Source organism: Phodopus roborovskii, unplaced genomic scaffold (genome assembly GCF_943737965.1).
Source record: "Phodopus roborovskii unplaced genomic scaffold, PHOROB, whole genome shotgun sequence".
Lineage (NCBI taxonomy): Eukaryota > Metazoa > Chordata > Mammalia > Rodentia > Cricetidae > Phodopus > Phodopus roborovskii.
Genome location: NW_026126433.1, coordinates 50,003,325 through 50,021,543, shown reverse-complemented (window position 1 = coordinate 50,021,543; position 18,219 = coordinate 50,003,325). Strand labels below are relative to the sequence as shown.

At 48.2% G+C, this 18,219-nt stretch overlaps 1 protein-coding gene across 3 annotated transcripts; it reads right to left on the bottom strand.

Annotated features, from left to right (window-relative positions):
* Positions 1-7,569: 7,569 nt before the first annotated feature.
* Positions 7,570-11,126, bottom strand: Pycr2 (pyrroline-5-carboxylate reductase 2). 3 transcript variants are annotated; one of them, XM_051186439.1, is made up of 8 exons: positions 10,924-11,126; positions 10,639-10,709; positions 9,562-9,741; positions 9,226-9,447; positions 8,933-9,025; positions 8,678-8,841; positions 8,016-8,196; positions 7,570-7,643 (listed from the first exon to the last, which is right to left on the bottom strand). In XM_051186439.1, exons 1-7 carry the CDS (start codon positions 10,988-10,990, stop codon positions 8,031-8,033), a joined length of 963 nt encoding a protein of 320 aa, XP_051042396.1. In that variant the 5' UTR covers positions 10,991-11,126; the 3' UTR covers positions 7,570-7,643; positions 8,016-8,030. The 3 variants fall into 3 exon arrangements, with proteins under 3 accessions (XP_051042396.1, XP_051042395.1, XP_051042397.1); XM_051186438.1 differs by having other exon boundaries at positions 7,570-8,196; XM_051186440.1 differs by lacking the exon at positions 10,639-10,709 and having other exon boundaries at positions 7,570-8,196; positions 10,924-11,088.
* Between the last annotated feature and the right edge of the window lie 7,093 nt (positions 11,127-18,219).

The following is an 18,219-nucleotide window of genomic DNA, read 5'->3' as shown; positions in this document are numbered from 1 at the left end:
GCTGGCCTCGAACTCACAGAAATCCATCGGCCTCTGCCTCCCAAGTGCTGGGATTAAAGGTGTGCACCACCATGCCCAGCACTAAAAATTTATTTAAGTTAACATACAAAGCAATGGGTTTCATTATAGCATTTTAGACATATATATCACTATATTTTGATTTTATTTCTTTCATGTGTATTTAACATGTGTCTGCATATGCATGTGTGGGTGCTTGTGTACATGTGTATCTGTGCATGTGTGCACATGCTTGTGTGCACGCTTGTGTACATGTGTGCCTGTTTGTGCAAAGACCAGAAGTGTCAACATCAGATGTCTTCTTCAGTTATTCACTTATTTTGTTCTTTTTAAGATTTTACTGTGTGTGTGGTGTCTTCATGTATGTGTGTGCACACTTGCAGAGAGATCAGAGGACAACCTTGGCTGTTAGTCCTTGCGTCCATCTTGTCTTTGTACCATTGCATATCCCATGCCAATGGCCCCACAGCTGTGGAATTCTCCTGTCTCTGTCTCCCATCTCACCATAGGAGTGTGGAGATGAAGACGGCCTCTGGGGATTTGAACAGAGTCCTCACGTTTGTATTTGTGTAGCAACCACTTTATTCACAGAGCCCTCCAGACCACCCAGGCAGGGTCTCTGGATCGGCTGCAGCTCACTGATAAAACTAGACAGGCAGGCCAGCAAGCCCAGGGACCCTCCCAGCAGTTAGATGAAGGCACACACTGCCATGCCCAGTTTTTTTTTGTTTTTGTTTTTAACATGGATGCTAGGCATGGAGCTCAGCTCTTGCCCCCAGCTCCAACTCCTAAGCCACTGGATTTTCTTTCTTTTCCTTTTCTTTTCTTTTTGGCAAAGACTAACTCCCTGTGAATACGCCTGCCTTCCTAGTGCAGCCCCCTCACTCCTGAGCACCCCATACCTACCTCACTCCCATACTTTACCCGCACCGGGCCTGGTCCCACACTTAAGGTCACATTCTGAGACCATGCCTTAGCCACCTTGCCGTGTGCCACCTATTCTCTAGCTGTCCAAGTCCCTTTGCAGACCTGTAGAGTTCTGAGGATTCAGTAGATGTAAGAGGGCTCTTGCGACTGGCTCTCTTACTCCTCTGACCTTCCAGCATTTAACCCTATATCTGATTACTAGCTGCTATTTCCTGTATTTCCTGTAGCTGGTCATGAATGTCTCAGGATGCTGACATCATAAAATGGGGGTGGGCAGGAGGGGAGGCTGGCACATAGAAGTTTGGACTTTATGTATCTATAGCAACATCAGAACAGACGTTCATGCATTGCTTATTTTGTAGTGAAAGACCCCCAAGAGACCCCAAGAGTTTGGAGCTTGTTAGGAGGGAAGGCCCTTGCCCCCAAGAGACTAGACAAGATCACTGTATGCAAGTGCAAGAGGTTATTTATTGTTTACACAGGTACCTGTGGATGCTTCAGTCTTTCGGGGAACTGAACGTGCCGTGGTTAAAACTCAGGCAGTTTATATAGGGTTGGGGTGGCAAGAAGCAGGCTTACAGAAGCAGAAGCATGGTTACAGGGATTTCATTGTTTCATCTAAATGTAGTAGTTGTAGTTAACCAAGGACAGTTGGTTATTCGGGTTGGGCACAAAGAATACAAAGAATTCAGTTATGACTCTCTCAGCTTCCCGGATACCATCCTGCTGACCTTGCTTTGGTCCAAGCTGCAGACCACAGATATCTGGTTGGCGTTGGATGAGAGCATCACCTGGTTCCCTCCTGTACTTTTCTCATAACTTGACCTTGGCAAATTAGCAAGAGCAATTTAAACAGGCAATAAGCATAGTGGGGGTCTTTCAATAGGGATTTCTCCCTGGCCTTAGCCAGCTTTCTGAGACTGTTGGCTGCCAGCCACAGTCAGCTTAATTCAAGTTAATAAGAGCTTGTCAGTTTCCTGAGAGCAGTGTCTAGCAGGGGCTCCCACACCTGCCTGAGGATTCAACAATCCTATAGGGCCCTCCGGGACTCTGAAGCCAAGGTTCGGTGTAGTGTCTACTGCACTTAAAGAGGAGAGAATATCAGGGGAAAGCCAGGTGATCAAAACTGAGCATATTCAGAGAGCATCGAGTTTGGAAGCACTGTGCTGGGTGGAGGGTGGGAAGTGAGATGTAGGAGTAGAGGGTGGAGGGCGAGGGGTGAAGGGTGGAGGAGGGGAGTGGAGGGTGGGGGGTAGAGGGTGAAGGGTGGAGGAGGGGAGTGGAGGGTGGGGGGTAGAGGGTGAAGGGTGATCTGGTTGGAGATGGAAGTAATGCTTACTCCACACCCTTTCATCTCCCATCAATAAAAATGGAGGAAGCTAGGGCTGTTGGTGGCATAGGCCTATAATTCTAGCTACTCTAGAGGCAGAGGCAGAAGAGAGAGTTCAAGGTCTGCCTGGGCAGCTCACTGAAACCCTGTCCCCAGAAAAGGAAAGGCTCCATGTCTAATATAAATGAGGCCCTGGGTTCCGACCCAAACACTGCGGTTAATTAATTAATTAATTAATAGGAAGAGACCAGTGCAGAGAGCAGGGCCATGGGCCCAGTCAGCCCAAAGCCATGGCCCCAATTCATGCCTGCCACACACCAGCTCTTTGCCTTTCATTCCAGCACCAGCAGGGATAGCCAGTGTTCACCCTCAGGAGCACACACAGACTCAGTCAGGAGCTGGGCCTCTCCATGTACGGGACTGGTCCATACTCCTTCAGATGACCTGGAGACGCCGGATACTGTGAGCAACTGGGAATGGCAGGACTCTCTTCCCAGGAGCCCAGAAGGCATGCTTGTTTGTGCGTCCACAAACAGCAGCTACGCAGCTTTCCCGCCCTGGTATTGGCTGTGGCAGAGGCTAGAAGGACACAGCATAAACGTGGGTTTTCCCCTCTGCAGAACACTGAACTTCACTGTGTCACAGGAAGTCACCAGCTGCTTTCCTACCTTCTCCCTATCCCCCCTAAACCCCTAAACCCACCCACCCCAGCCAGGTTTGGCTCCCAGAGCTCTGTAGTAGGCCAGAGCCTCTTCTCTCCACCACAGGATTGGAGGCCCCTAGTCCCAAGCACCTTGGGCCAGCCCTTTTCTCTGATTCGGGACATCTTTAGGAGTCACCAGTGCTGTTCTCAAGGCCTCTGACAGCTTGTCCTTGAGTTGACTGGGCAAACTGGGAAAAGAATTCACATCTGGAGGATGGAATGTTGCTGCCAGCAACCACGGCTGCCCAAGACGGGGACACCCACCCTTGTTGGGAGGGATCTTAATGGAGGAGATAGCTTGAAGATCAAATTGTAGCTCTCAGCTCCTTCTCCAGCACCATGCATGCCTGTCACCGTGAGCCCTGACATGCTGATAATGGACTAAGCCTCTGAAACTGCAAGCAAGCTCAATTAAAGGCTTTCCTTTATAGGAGTTGCCTTGGTCATGGTGTCTCTTCACAACAACAAAACAGTGACTATGACAAAGTTCTAGGCCACCCTGGACTACAGAACATCTTATCTCAAGCATCTTTTATTTAAAAGTAAAGTAGGACATGTCTCCTCTTGCTTAGTCTGCAGGAAACCCTGGGCTCCCAGCACCACACACACAAATAATGGCCTGGTCTTGAATGTGGCCTTTGTATACCTGGGTCACTATGTAGTTTGTAGGGACCTAGGCAGGCAACTACGCGGCTTAGACCTACCCTACCCCTCCCCTCTATAACCACACACAAGTTCCCTTCTAGCCTATAGTGAAGCCCTGCCTGGGTCTGGTCAGGGAATTACTTTTCCCTCCCACCACCACCAACAGGGTTTCTCTGTGCAACCAACCGTTCTGGATGTCCTGGAACTCGCTCTGTAGACCAGGCTGGCTTTGAACTCAGACATCTGCCTGCCTCTGCCTCCCAGCGCTGGGATTAAGACATGCGCCACCTGGTGGAAGGAACCACTCTTGACTCCACTTGTACGGGCTTCCTTAACAAATGCCCTTATGTCAGCAACAGTACCACACATGACCTCACTTCATCTTTTTGTTATTTTGATGCTGGGGAGGGATCAAGGGCTTCTCACCTAGTAACCACTTCCTCTACCACTGGGCCACACCCCAACTCTCATTTTAATAATTATGACAAAGTTCCCACATTACTGAAGCTTGGAGAAGAACACAGCTCTCGAGGGGAGAAGATTGCATGCACATTGCATAAAAATCTAAGTATATATAAAATCGGATCCCAGATGGAGTAGGGGCTTCTCCCAATATTGAAACATGTCTTTTTTATCTGCCACCCAAAAACCCTCAGGGTGTTCCAGCCCCAAAGCAGATCCCAGACACTTCTGTTTTCAAGGATGGAACATTTGCCCACATGATCTCTCTGCAGCTGAAAGCAGTCATGAAATAGGTTTTCCTCTCGATAGGCTTTAAATGTCCCTCAGCTGGTCTCTCCTTCCTGAAGACTCTCAAGGCTGTAAAGATGGGCAAAGTGTGGGGCTGGAGAGATGGCTCAGTGATTAAGAGTACTGCCTACTAGCTGGGGGTTGATGGAACACACCTTTAGTCTCCACACTCGGGAGGCAGAGGCAGGTGGATCTCTTTGAGTTCAAGGCCAGCCTGGTCTACAGGACGAGTTCCAGGACAGGTTCCAAAGCAATACAGAGAAACTGGAGAGAGAGAGAGAGAGAGAGAGAGAGAGAGAGAGAGAGAGAGAGAGAGAGAGAGAGAGCACTGGCTGCTCTTCCAGAGGCTCTGGGTTCAATTCCCAGCACCCACATGGCAGCTCACAACTGTCTGTAACTCCAGTTCCAGGGGATTCAACACATTCACACACATATACATACAGGCAAAACACCAATGCACATAAAATAAATAAATTAATTAATTGTTAAAGAGAGAGAGAATGGGTAGGGTATGATTTCACACACTAAAAAGGCCAGGGTAGCCTGAGCTAGGAGCACCACCCTGAAGATACCTTTGCTGAAGATATGTTTGCTAACACTGCATTGCCCTGGTGGTAGACACCTGTAATCTCAGCCCCCTTGGGAGGCTGAAGCAGGAAGATTCCAAGTTTGAGGGCAGCCTTGGTTTAACAGAGCTGGCTTGGGTCGGTATAGCAAGAAACAAAAACCTAAACAAAACAAACAAAACTATTCCTCATTGCATAAAAGATGTCAAAACTGAATTAACAGGTTCAAGGGCAGGATAAAGGCTGTGTTACTCAGCCATAAAGCACACATTTAGCATGCTCAAGGCCCTGTGTTAGATTCTTAGCACAGTGGGATGAAAAGGGACTGGGAAAAATGCAGTTTTCATCTAGTAGACCAGAGACTTCCTTAGGCATACCAGCAAATTGTTGAACCTGACCATCGGAGAACTGTCCAGCCAGAGAGTGGTGGAGCATGCCTTTAATCCCAGTACTTGGAGACAGAGGCAGGTGGATCTCTTGTTCTAGTCTAAGGCTAGGAAGATGGTCAACAACCAACCAACCTTCCTACATATAGCTCCCAGGCCATGGGAGAGGAAGGGACATGGAGAAATGGATGGTAGTAACCGTTATTGTTTGAGAGATATCATTGTCAACAGGAGCTCACAGGAGGACTTAAGGCCTAGCTGCTCAGGTGGGCTTCTTTGAGAAGAGGTGGGGCTCAGGGGACCTCTCTACCACTTGTGCCAAGGATGGCACTTTCATGCCAAGAGTATTCCTGAACGTAACTCAGATAGGGCAGACAGGATAAGCTCTAGCCCTAACCATTCAGGACTCACAAATCCTGCAGTCCTGGCACCTGGAAGGCCCCTTGGGGACTCCAAATATACTTGGTCCTAGGACATGCCTTCATAGGAATTTTTATCTACACAGCTATACCTAAAGTGTATGTAATGTGCCTATAATACCAGCATTAAAGATGCTAAGACAGGACTGCCATGAGTTCAAGACCAGCCTGGTCTACAGAATTCTGTGTCTCAATCAAAAGCTGCATCTCCACAGGGCTTGCTCGGCTCCACCCAAGGTTCCTCTCATGTGTGTTCCCTTCCCACTTACTGTCTTCTCACTTCTGTAGGACGTGGATACGCTAGGGGAATGTGCCCGCGTGTCACACGGCACACATGGCACTCAGTTCTCTTTTACCTTTATGTGGATGCCAGGGATCAAAACTCAAGAAATCGAGCTTTTTGTTGCCTCTGATTGAAGCAAAGCATACTAAACACGCCCTCCCACTCAGCCACATCCCTAGCCCCACCACAGCCACTTTGATGTTCCATCTGCCTTACTAGAGGAAGCACAGCACAGGACAGGCTGTAAAGTGTTGGCAGGCATAGCCAGTCCAGTCAGGCCCTTGGGCACCAGTAACTCCCAGTGTTTCTCTGGAGCAGTGCTTAGCAACAGTCACATAGGGCTGCAGGGGATGCGAGAGAGTGTATTTGTACTTCTGCACACTATAAAAGGAGCAGTGGAAGGGGGAAAAAGGTTAAATCTTTCTCTTTTCTCCCCACTGCTGGGGATAGAAGCCAGGGCTTCTGTGTGCCAGATAAGTGTGTTGCTATTTAGCTACACCTCCAGCCCCACATTGTTCATCTTTTAACTACCAAAATCATGCCTGCTAACTGCAAGCAACCAACTAAAGTAGAATAAAGGGAGTGAGAAGTCACCTTCAGCCCTCTACCCCAGAGGATCTACTGCTACTGTTAGTCTGGAAGAACTGTGTCAGAAAAACAAAACAGAGAGAGGTGTAACTAGGTAAACATTTTTCTGGGGCCCTTGGAAAAGTTGGGGTTGAAGGCTTCTTTAGTTCTGCTCAGGGTCCTGTGAGGACAAGGAAGGGAGCTAGGAGCAGGGTCATTTGCAGTCTGCCTGTGTAGACAGTGTACTGTGAGGGAGACACATCATTTCCCTGACAATGAGGACCCCTTGCTCTGTTGACATTGGGGGCTGTCGCCAGACTTTGGCCCATCCAAGGTACACCTAACCCCGGGGATGGGGTCACTTCAGCTCTCAGGGCCTGCCTCTTTACCCCTCATCCCTCCTTCCTACCCTTGGCCCTTTTTGCTGCCTTGCAGGGATGCCCAGAACATGACGGGGTGGTTTGAATGAGATTTCCCCCATAGTCCTGGGAACTAGATACTTGGTGCCCAGTTGGTGGCTGTGTGGGAAGTCTGGCCACAAGGTTAGGTTCCGAGGCTTCAGAAAGTTAACCTTCTCTGCTCCCTGGCTGTGGTTCAACACACAAGCTCTCTTAGCTGTTTGGGCTGCCATGCCTCTGCTCCACCATCGTGGACTCTAACCCCCAACCACAAGCACAAAATAAACTGTGCCTTCTCTAAGCTGCCTCAGTCATGGTGTCTTACCACCCAATGAAAAAGTAACTATGACAGTGACACAGAAGTAAGAAAAAGCTCCAGGTGGTGGTGCACACCTTTAATCCCAGCACTTGGGAGGCAGGGGCAGGCGATCTCTGTGAGTTTGAGGCCAGCCTGGTCTACAAAGTGAGTTCCAGGACAGCCAAGGCTACACAGAGAAACCCTGTCTCAAGGAGGAGGGAAAAAAAAGCAGAGACAAGAGGATTACACAAGTCAAGGTCCTGGGCCACACACTGAGACTCTAGCTCAAAAATAAATAAATCTTTATTAAAGCAGCTAGAACTAGCAATGAACAACACCTTCTAATGGGATATCTGTGAAATCAGAGTTAAGCAAAAGCATCATAGACTTCCCCACATTTCCAACTGCAACACGAAGTCACTTGTTTCTTTCACGTGTTTTTAATTCAGAGGATGGGCCTTCCCTGTTTCTTCTTACCTCTTCCACCCCTGGGATCTAACTAAAGTTCTCCAGAGACGTCTTCTGAGGGGGATGCTAACACAGAGCCTCTCATCTCCCTCAGACAGGCGTGCAGGACTACCTGGCTCAGGGCATCAGCTGCCTCTTCAGAGCACCTTCCACTGTGGGGCAAAAGAAGGACTCTGTGCCACCAAGTGAACAGATCCAAGCAGCATTCACCGCCAGACCTAAGCCTGATCCCCCTGCACTGCTGGGGACAGGGACACCCCACGCAGTACTCCTCAGTCCTTCTTGCTTTCCTGGACGGGGATTCTTGTGAGGAGTTTCCCTGAATTGGGTGGGGACATCGTGGACACGGTGGGTGACTCCAACTTCACTCTGTCCAGGAGGGTCTTCTTCAGGGCAGCAGGGGAGACCTTCTCTTGGTCAGCCATGGACTGCAGCTCTCTGTAGACAAAGCCCCACGGGGAAGGTGACAAACCCTGGAGCCAGAGCTTTCACCCTTCTAGCCATACAGCCCCAGAACTTCAACCTGACACCAACCAAACTCAGAATCCCAAACCAAAGAGGCTCCGAGCTCAAGGGAGTGTCACCAGTCACTCATGAGACCCAATCTAGACAGCATTCCAGTGATATCTGGGACCACACGGGAAAGGGAGTATGGTGAGTTCAGGGTTTGAGCTCAAAGTCACAACCAGTCAGGAATTGAATGCCGCCCCATCTACATGTCAAAGTTACCAGAGCTGTGGTAAGAACTGGGTGAAGTGAGGCTACCAAACCCTTACTCAAGAAAGCCAAGTAAGCTGTGGTCACCAACAGAGCACAGACTCTGATGTTGCCCATGAGGTCTAAGCAGAGTAGAACCAGCCCATCACAGGGCAGGCTGGGAATGGAAGAATCCAGGCAGGGGAGAGCAAGTCATACTCACTTTGTTCGGATACAGGAGGCCTCAACTGCATTGATGAGCAGAGAGCGGAAGCCCCCACTCTCTAGGAAGTGCAGGGCATGGATGGTGGCCCCCCCAGGGGAGCAGACATTGTCCTTGAGCTGGCCTGGGTGGTCCTCCGAGTCTAACAGCATCTTAGCTGCTCCCTGAGGTACAAAGGGACATTACAGTCATCCTATGCCCAAGCTCAGCAACCCCCAAAACCAACCTCCAGGCCAAACATGCGAAGACACTGACCAGCAATGCCTGAGCTCCAAGTCGGACTGCCAGGCGCCGTGGCACGCCCATCTTCACCCCACCATCTGCCAGTGCATCCAGGGCCATAAATGCCTGTGGAGATACTCTCTGAACCCAGGAAACAAGCGCCAAGTACCCACTCCCCAGAGGCTGACTTCTCTGATAACTGGAACTAGTCTTCAGGGTCATCTCCTCCCACCAGCCGGTCATGCCTAAGAGATAGCACTGCTGTCCTCTCCTCCACCAGTCCCTCCTGTCGCCTAGGATTCATACAAGCAAGTAGGACCACTCACATAGGCAGGCCCACTGCCACTGAGCCCCGTGATGGCGTCAATGAGGTCCTCCTCCACCTCTGTGCAGAAGCCCACACTGCTCATCAGCTGCTCCAGCAGCTTCCCATCTTCCACCAGAGCATGGGTGCCTGTGGCATACACTGTGGCCCCCTCTCGGACCACCACTGGTGTGTTGGTCATGCAGCGGATCACTTTGGGGGCTGGCTGGAATGCCATCAGCTTCTAGAGCAGGAGAGCAAGCCAACTGAGTGCCCAGGGCACAGCTCCCAGGTCTGAGCCGTCCGCAGCCACTCACAGGCCACCCCTCCTCTCACACAAGCACTGGGGCATCAGCACCTTCTCCACAGAACTGATGGTGACACCAGCTGCACAGGACACCACGATGTGCCTCTCCTGCACGTCAGCCCCAATCTCATCCAGGATGAACGGGATGATGTGTGGCTTCACAGCCAGGAACAGAACATCGCTGTGCCGTACTGTGTCCTTGTTGCTTCGGGTCAGATTCACGCCCATCCTCTGTAGGAGAAGAGGACCCAGTCAATAGTGCTGGGTGATATTGTTGGGCCCTGCCTCCCATGGAACAGCCAACCCCCTCTGACAGCTGCAGCCAAAACTCTTTATTCTGTCCCTCCAGGACTCCAAATGACAATTTTCCTGTTCCTGCCACTGGGCAAGAAGGCACAGATGTTGTGCAGGACAAAGTTCCTCATGGTGGCCAGAAAAGTGGCTGTTCCTTCAACCCCAGAAATCTCCTGACACCCCTCTGCCAGGTCTGAGAGCAGAGATACACAAAGCCCACTCCCAGCTTAGCAGCTAGAGTACCTAGGCTCTCTACAGGGCCCACCTCTAGGACTCCAAAGAGAGTGTCAGGGCCCCACAGTGTTAGGGACATAAGCCCACACTGGGCACAAACACTGCCTTATTGGCTGTCCTGCACCACACTGGCCAGATTTTATAAGACTCAGGATATTAAGCTTTATTGAAAGAAACTAAGCCACCAGGTCCTTTCCCAACATCATCATTTACAACAGCACAAGGCTACAGAAAAGGGGAAACAGCCTCGGAGTGGCTGAGTATTTCAGTGTCACACTAGTCAATGAAGAAAAATAAATTTCTGGCACACTCGGTGATTCATGCCTGTGATGCCCAACACCTGGAAACTGAAGCAGACTTTCCCAGACTTACTTGGACGATGTAATGAGTTCAAAGTAGGCTAGCAAACAAAAGCCTTTCCTGTACACCTACTTTCACCCCAGTGTCTGGATCCACCCTATCTTTGCCTGGGAGCTCCCACCACGAAAGGCTGCTCTGAAGAGAGTGGAAGGCTTGCCATGATAACCTCCCTAGGGGAAGGTCACCTCAGGTCACATTTTTCCTGGTCCTCTCTTTCCCACTCCCCTCCATCCCTCCTACCCTGAGCGCAGACACGGTGGGCAGGTCCATTTCCGGGGAGCTGGCTATTATCTTGTGAGCCGACAGGACGCCTACAGAGAACAAGGTCTTTCAACAGGGGATCATGGCCTGATCATGCAGTCCATCAAAGGAAGCCAGCCCATAGTAGCTCTAGCAGGGCCGGCCTCCGAAGCTACAGCATCCAAGCAGAAGGATGCAAACCTCCCATTCTTTCCCATTCACACATGCACTCACTCAGTCACTCTCGGTCACTCTGGTGAGACCTAGGGCTGACCACCAGCTCACCCGCGGCCGTGAAGCCCCGCGCCAGCGCACAGGCCAGCTGGCCCGCGCCGATAAAACCCACACTCATGGCAGCAGGATCCCCGCAAGCGCCGACCCGGAGACGCTGGGAATCCCGGGCTCAGGGTTCGAGCCTGAAAAAACCGGGATCCGAAGATCCCGGTGCAGCTTCCGAGACACGATGCACAGGGAGCACAGTTAGGCTGGCCGGGACTAAACCCGAGCATCCGCCGCCAAACACAGGCCTCAGGTAGGCCACGTGTCCCGGGCAGCCAATCCGAGGCTGGCATCTCGGGGCGGACCAATCGGTGGCGCTGTCCGGTCGTGCGCCCGCCTCCGGCTCTCTCTGCGGGTGGAGCCTGTGGCTGTGCGGGAGCCCGCCTGAGGTCCCCGCGAGTGGGCCTCCCCGGCGGAGGCCCTGGCATTTCCTGGTTTGGCAGCTGGTTTCCGACTCTGGTCCAGGAATGGGGTCTGCTAAGCGCCTACTAGAAATGAACCCCACGTGGAGACCATGAGATGCCATTACTCCAGCTGTACGTTAGTGTCAGGGGAAGCCGGCTTCGGCATCCTCCTTCGGAAGTAGAATTAGGTAGAAAAGACCAGCAAGGATTTGTTGATTTATTTAGTGGTTCACTTAAAGCACTGCTTGTTGTGCCTATTTGCCAAGCATGACTTCGCTTGCTACCTGGAACAGAATAACCTGGAGAAATAGCTAGAACAGTAGGTCGTTGTTCTTAACAACCTGCTGACTGCCACTTCGGCTTCTGTAAGACCTTACATTGTGGTTTTAGAGTATAAAATGAGAATACAAACTGGACCCAGCACTGAGGCCTCTCAGGAGCTTCCTGGCTTCGGTCCACCAGTGACATCTCCTCTTTTACTCTCAGTACTGTAGTGAGTTTCCCAGAAAGACCCACAGAAGGGCCCCTGGGCAGCTGCGGGTCGGGTTTGGTTTTTGCAGTGCCTCACTATATAGCCCAGGCTGGCCTTGAACTTGTGACCTCCCTGCCTTACTCTCTAGAGTGGTAGGATTATGGACTCGCAAAACATAAATTTCTTTCTTTTTTAAAAACTATAATTTGTTTTTGTTTGGGTTTTGTTTATTTGTTTGTTTTGTTGATATTTTGCCTGCATGTATGAGAGCATCAGAAGCCCTGGAACTGGAGTTACAGACAGGTCTGAGCTGCCATGCAGGTGCTGAGAACTGAACCTGGCTCCTATAGAAGAGCAGCCAGTGCTCCCAACTGCTGTGCCCCCAAACAAATTTCTATAGTATACAAATCATAAGCAGTTTCCATTGCCACCGAAGTTATTTTAAACAAGATTTTAAGGTGTGCTTCTTCCTCTCATGGATGTACCCTACCATTGTAACCATTTTCCTAAAAGCTAATGTTCATTCATTCATTAGGTATCTAGTGAGCCAGGTTCTGGGGATGCAGTTGTGAACAAATGTTAAGTGGAACCGTTTTTCCTTTTTCCAAAGTGTGTGCGTGAGAGAAAGACCGAGAGCCACAGAGCTCCTGTGGAGGTCAGAGAACAACTTTCAGGAGTCCATCCCACCTTGAAGCAGGGTCTATGGTTTTTATGATGCTGGTTTCTGGGTGGTTCTCCAGCCTCTGGTAGGATTATAGATGTCACTGCATCCAGGTTTCTACCTCTATTCTGAGATTACATTTATGTTTTCAGGTTTGCAAGGGCGAGAGCCTTTGGCTTTTGAGCCGTGTCCCGGGCCATATAACATTAATATAGGCAATCTTCCTTTTACTGTGATGAAATCCCAGTGTGTCCCTAAAACTGAGGTTTCCAGGATTCCAGTTTGTAGATTTTTTTTTCAGAGTCTTGCTTTTTTGCCCAGACTGCTCTTATGATCCCAAACTCAGTGGATCTTTCTGTCAGTCTTCTAAGAAACAGAAACTACTTACACATAACCTGCCTTCTTGCAGTCTGCTAAGGTGAAGTAGATGAGGAGCATCTACCATCCCACCTAGCCATTTGGGACACACCCTCCTGGAGGGCCCCAGCCTGACCACGCCCTCCTGCCATGGATGGGTGCTCCCTGCTTCCCTGACTTCCAGCCAGTAGTCAAGCTAGTTCAACCTCCTCCCAGGCTTCCAATAGTTAAGCCAGTTCAGTCTCCTCCCACCCCCTTCTTTGGTCTGAACTTGGACGCTTCATTTTTATCAGGTCCTCAGGGCCCTTCCTCCTGTCTTATCCTTAAGTAACAGGCCCGCCCCTTTCTTAGAACTGGGGTGATCCAGGCAATGGGACAGAATACTGAGCAACCCCCAGCTAGGCAGGTGACAAGTCTCCAGCACTCGGCCCTCCCTCGCCTTATTTTATTACATAGGTATCCATGTTTATAACACAAAAATTAGTAGTTAGATTCAGTAGGAAAGCTATCCTGTTTTTCTTGTCTCTTTCAGTACCGGGATGGAAGTCGGGCCTTGCACAGGGCAGACAGAGGCTCACCGTTGTCCTGCACCCTGGCAGCGCCTCCACCTAAGGAACCAAAAGGACATTTTTGGAAAGTAGCGCTATATTTCTTTTTCCTGCACAGTGAGGCACATCTAAAATTGATTTTTCTTTTTTCTTTTTTTATAAAGGCAACATACAAACTTTATTTAACAAAAGTAACAGGTAAAGTAAAACAGGTACTACTTATATTAAGAAAAAAACAACTATGAGAAAATTTATCTTTAACAACTTAAAATAACCTACTTGCAGTTACATTTAACTCTGAGCTCTGTTGCTGTGAAGAATACAGCTCATGCACAGGTATGGGTGAAAGATTTGTACACTTTTCAAGTATTCACTGAATACTACCTTGTATACACATATACATTAAATTGAAAAAGATCAGGCGATCCCCGCTGCATTTCCTTTTTGTTATTCTTTTGGGAGAGGTCGTCTAAAGAGAAGAAGATGCAGCCTCTGGTTCATGAATCATCTAGACACTGTTGGACACCAACTCTCCTCCACTCCTCTTCAGACATTAGATGAGTTTTTGGTACTTGTTTGGAGAGTTCTCTGGGTAGCGTGACATGCCCGTACTGGTAGTGCTCGTGGAAGTACTTATCCAAGTAGTAGATCTGCTTATGGGCCATCCTGCCGGCATGTGGAGGAAAAACGGGAGCAGGGAACGAATCGCAGGGAGCTCCACATCCGCCCGGGGCCCATGCAACGACTTGAATGAGGCCAACCTAAAATTGATTTTTCTAATCTTGATGTTTACTAAGAACATTCAGGGACAAGCCGTGACCGGTTGTGCAGATCTTGTGATCTAAGTAAGCACTCTGGTGGCCAAGGCAGGAAGATCGAGAGTTCAGGCCAGTTTGGGATAGATGATAAAAAGAAACCCTGTTTCAAAAAAATGAATTAAAATTCCAATTTACTGTTGGTGGGCTGGCAATATAGTTCAGTCAGTAGAGTGCATGAAGGACTGGGCTCCCTCCCCCACACTGAATAACCAAGTGAGAGAGTGCAATCCCAGCAACCCCAGCACTTGGGAGACAGAAGCAGAAAGATCAGAAGTTCAAGGTCATCCTTGGCTAACAAACAAAAAAATGCATTATTAAGCAAAACTATTTCATACCTAGAACAGACTGAAATAAACAATTTTATAGGCAAAACTGGTTAAACTTTTAAACCTCTGGAGTTAGTTTGTTTGAGACAGGGGTTCTTTGTGTAGTTTTGGCCATCCTGGAACTAGCTGTATAGGCCAGGCTGGCCTCAAATTCAGTATCTCCGGATTTTCAACCATCTCACACAAACCAACTGTTAGTCTCAAACCCTAGGACAAATGGCTGAGGTGACTATTTAACATATCAAAGCAGACCTGGACACCAGGTTCTCCCAGCATCCCTCAGTCCCTATTGGTTAAGAGTGTAGCTGGCACGCCCGCTCACTCCCTCCATCCCCCCCCCACACACACCCACCCTACCCTCTACCGGGAACTCTCTACCCCAAGGGACTGGGCAGCCCTTCTTACAGAGGCCCTTCCTTATACAATTCAGCCATTTTGGTTACTGTCATCTTCTTTTACCCTTTGTCCTCTTGGCTGCTACACCTGGTTCCCCTGTCCTCCCTCTCCTCTCCCCTCCCCCTTCTCCTTTCGTAACTCAGGGTCCATTCTGGACTCTTCCAGACATCCCTGTCTCTGACTCTGCCCTCTTTTTTTCTACAATAAACTCTCCCCTCCGCCACACCTAGGAGCAGTCATGTCTTTTCCTTTTTTTCATTCACTATGTGCAGTATGGCTAAGTACATATATTAAAAAATTACTAGAGTGAACTGCCTTCAGTCCCAGGACTCAGGAGCCAAAGGCAGGCAGATTTCTGAATTCCAGGACAGCCTGGTCTATAGAGTGAGTTTCCGGACAAGCATGGCTACACAGAGAAGCTGTGTCTTAAAGAAAAAAAAGGACTGACCTCTAACAATACATAATATATATATGTATGTATGTATGTATGTATACACACACACACACACACACACACACTTCCTCTCCTTGAACGTGACCTGGTTTAGGCTGCATAGTAGAAGCTCACATAGTCTTCCCTGCCTTCTGCTTCCCTCCTCTCCCTCCCCCACTCCTTTCTTCTTTTAAGAGTTTTTTTTATTTGTTATTTATGCATGAGAGCACTCATGTGGAAGATGACAACTTTGAGCACTGATTTCCTCCTCACAATGCCTTCCAGGGATCCAACTCAGGGCCTCGGATTTGATGGCAAGCACTTTTACCCAGTGAGCCATCCTGCTGACTGGCTTTATTGTTTTTTTTTTATTATTTCATTATCATACCATGCCCACTTGTTATTTTGTTCGTTTACATTGTCTAAGGATGAAACCTGCGGCTTTGTGTATGGTAGGCAAATGAGCTACCACTGAGCTACAACCTCTAATTCTAGTTCATTTAATTTTTGCAAGTGAAAAAAATAGAATTATGTCCGATTTCTAGCCAGGTGTGATGCCCGGGCACACTTGTAATCTCAAACTCCAATAGACTGAGGCAAAAGAAAAAAGTCTGAGTCAGGAAGATCGAATGTTCATGGTCAACCTAGACTATATAACATAGGAAGGACTCTGCCTCCAAAAAACTATACAAGCAAACTATACAAGCAAATACAAAATTGAAAAATAAAGTTCTACTTCTAATGGGATTTGGCTTACTGCCTTATAGAGTTTTGTGATTTTTTTTTTTCCTGCAGAGATGTAAAAGAAATACCTGTTCACACCAAATACAGAAGTGCAGGCAGACCAAAGATTCTGGAAAGTTCAGCTTAACCTCGGTAAGGGCCCAAACCTCTGCCCAGCAGCTCCCAGAGCAATAGCAGAGTTCATTTGTAAACTAGAGTTCAGAGCGCCATCTACTGTTAAAACACTAGAAATGACTGTGTCACAAAGGCAAGAACAAAAACCAGCCTGTCAAAGTGTATTTATACTCTGTCCTTGCTCTTACCAAAGACTGCTGTTCTTACTGCCCAACTGTGGGAAGAATGGTTATAAAAATTATTTTCATTAATGTGCATAGGTAATTTGTATGCATGTGTATCTGTGCATCACATGCATGCTCAGTGCCCACAGAGGCCAGAAGATGGTGTTGGGTCCTATAGAAATGTGCTTACAGTAGACATTTGTAAGCTGCCATCCCGGTGTTGAGAATCGAACCTGGAACCTCTGGAAGATCCTCAAGGATGATTTTTTTGCTTGTCTAGTACATAAACAATGACATCTTAGTTACTCTAGCCAAGACTCAAAGGACTAGTCTCTGTGTATTTGTTATAGGATTTATTTATTTATTCATTTAGCTATTTATTTATTTATGTTTTTGACACAGGGGTTCTCTTTATAACAGTCCTGGCTGTCTTGGAGCTTGCTTTGTAGACCAGGCTGACCTTGAACTCACAGAGATCTGCCTGCTTCTGCCTCCTGAGTGCTGGGATTAAATGTATGCATCACCACCATGCCTGGCTTCAGTTACCAGGGTTTAAGTGAAACATATGCTATACACGTGCTATTGCCTAGCCCAGTAAATGCTTGCTTACAACACAACCATCATCCCCAACTCCATTGCAAGGGTCAAAGTTCTTTCTAAAGAGGAAGTTTATATAATTGTTCAAAATAATATTTTTAAATGAGAGTTGCATGGGAAATTTAAATTTAGTGCAATCTTGAGCTTCCAAAATTGGGAGTCTTTGATTATCCCCTTATCTTCTTTTTGGTTTTGTTCTTTGTTTTTTGAAACAGGGTTTCCCTGTGTAACAGCTCTAGCTGTTCCAGAATTCACTTTGTAGATCAGGCCATCCTTGAACTCCCAGAAATCCACCTGCCTCTGCCCACCAAGTGGAGTGCTGAGATTAAAAGCATGCATCACCACCACCCGCCTTTGTTTTGTTGCTTGTTTGGTTTTTATCCCCTTATCTTCTAATCATGTTGCTGTCATCCCCCCTCTTCGAGCAAAGAGTACTAGAAATGACACAGAGACACGGAGTGAAACACACTGTGGTTTTGTTTCTTCAGATAATCTATGTTCAATTGGCTTTTGCTAAATGCAAAAGAAGAAGAAGCATGTTAATACCCGTACTTTCTCATGGTACTTCTCTAAGAGGGAGGCGGAATGCTAAACACACTGAGGCCATGCAATAGCACATAATGCTAGGGGCTGTCTATTCCTGGGGCAGTGAAGACTTAGAGCTGATGCCCACCGCTCCTGCTTAAGCTAACACTGTAACTCATGATCTCTGCATTGCCTTGAGACCAAGCTTGTGGTTAGCTCCAAAAGCTAAGTGTTTGATTTCCTGACCAGTATCCCAAAGCATAGCTCTTCAACCTCCCTCCTCTTAGTGCTCTTAGAACAAAGACTACAGTGTGGGTTTTGTTGTTGTTGGGGTATTTTGTTATTGTTGTGTTGTTGTTGTTGTTTGTATTCTGGTTTTTTGATACAGCATTTCTCTGTGTAGCTCTGGCTGTTGTGAAACTCACTTTTTAGACCTACATACTAAGTCCCTGTCCCAAAAGAATAAAAAAGGTCTAGAATGTCCTAGTATTGAGGATGCTCTTTGCCAGACATCCTCCTGTCTAGGGATTGCTGGGATTTTTCTGTTTGCTTTGTTTTGTTTAAATGAATTCAAATGCCACCACCTGACAGAGTAAATTAGCTGATTCCCCTGTTCTCACCATAGGGTTTTGTTGCACAATTAGCTGAGAATTGGCCATAAAATAGATCAGATCCACCTGGCAACCTGTCCACTGCTTAGCATGTCCTCCACTAAGTGAGCCAATGTGTCCTAATGGAGTGAC

What these genes read in the sequence shown, in the direction of transcription:
- Pycr2 (XM_051186438.1), bottom strand. Translation starts at nt 10,990, where the DNA reads ATGAGTGTGGGTTTTATCGGCGCGGGCCAGCTGGCCTGTGCGCTGGCG. An exon ending in CCACCGTGTCTGCGCTCAGG is followed by an intron (nt 9,742 to 10,638) that starts GTAGGAGGGATG and finishes CTTCTCCTACAG; the next exon opens with AGGATGGGCGTGAATCTGAC. An exon ending in CCATCAGTTCTGTGGAGAAG is followed by an intron (nt 9,448 to 9,561) that starts GTGCTGATGCCC and finishes CTCCTGCTCTAG; the next exon opens with AAGCTGATGGCATTCCAGCC.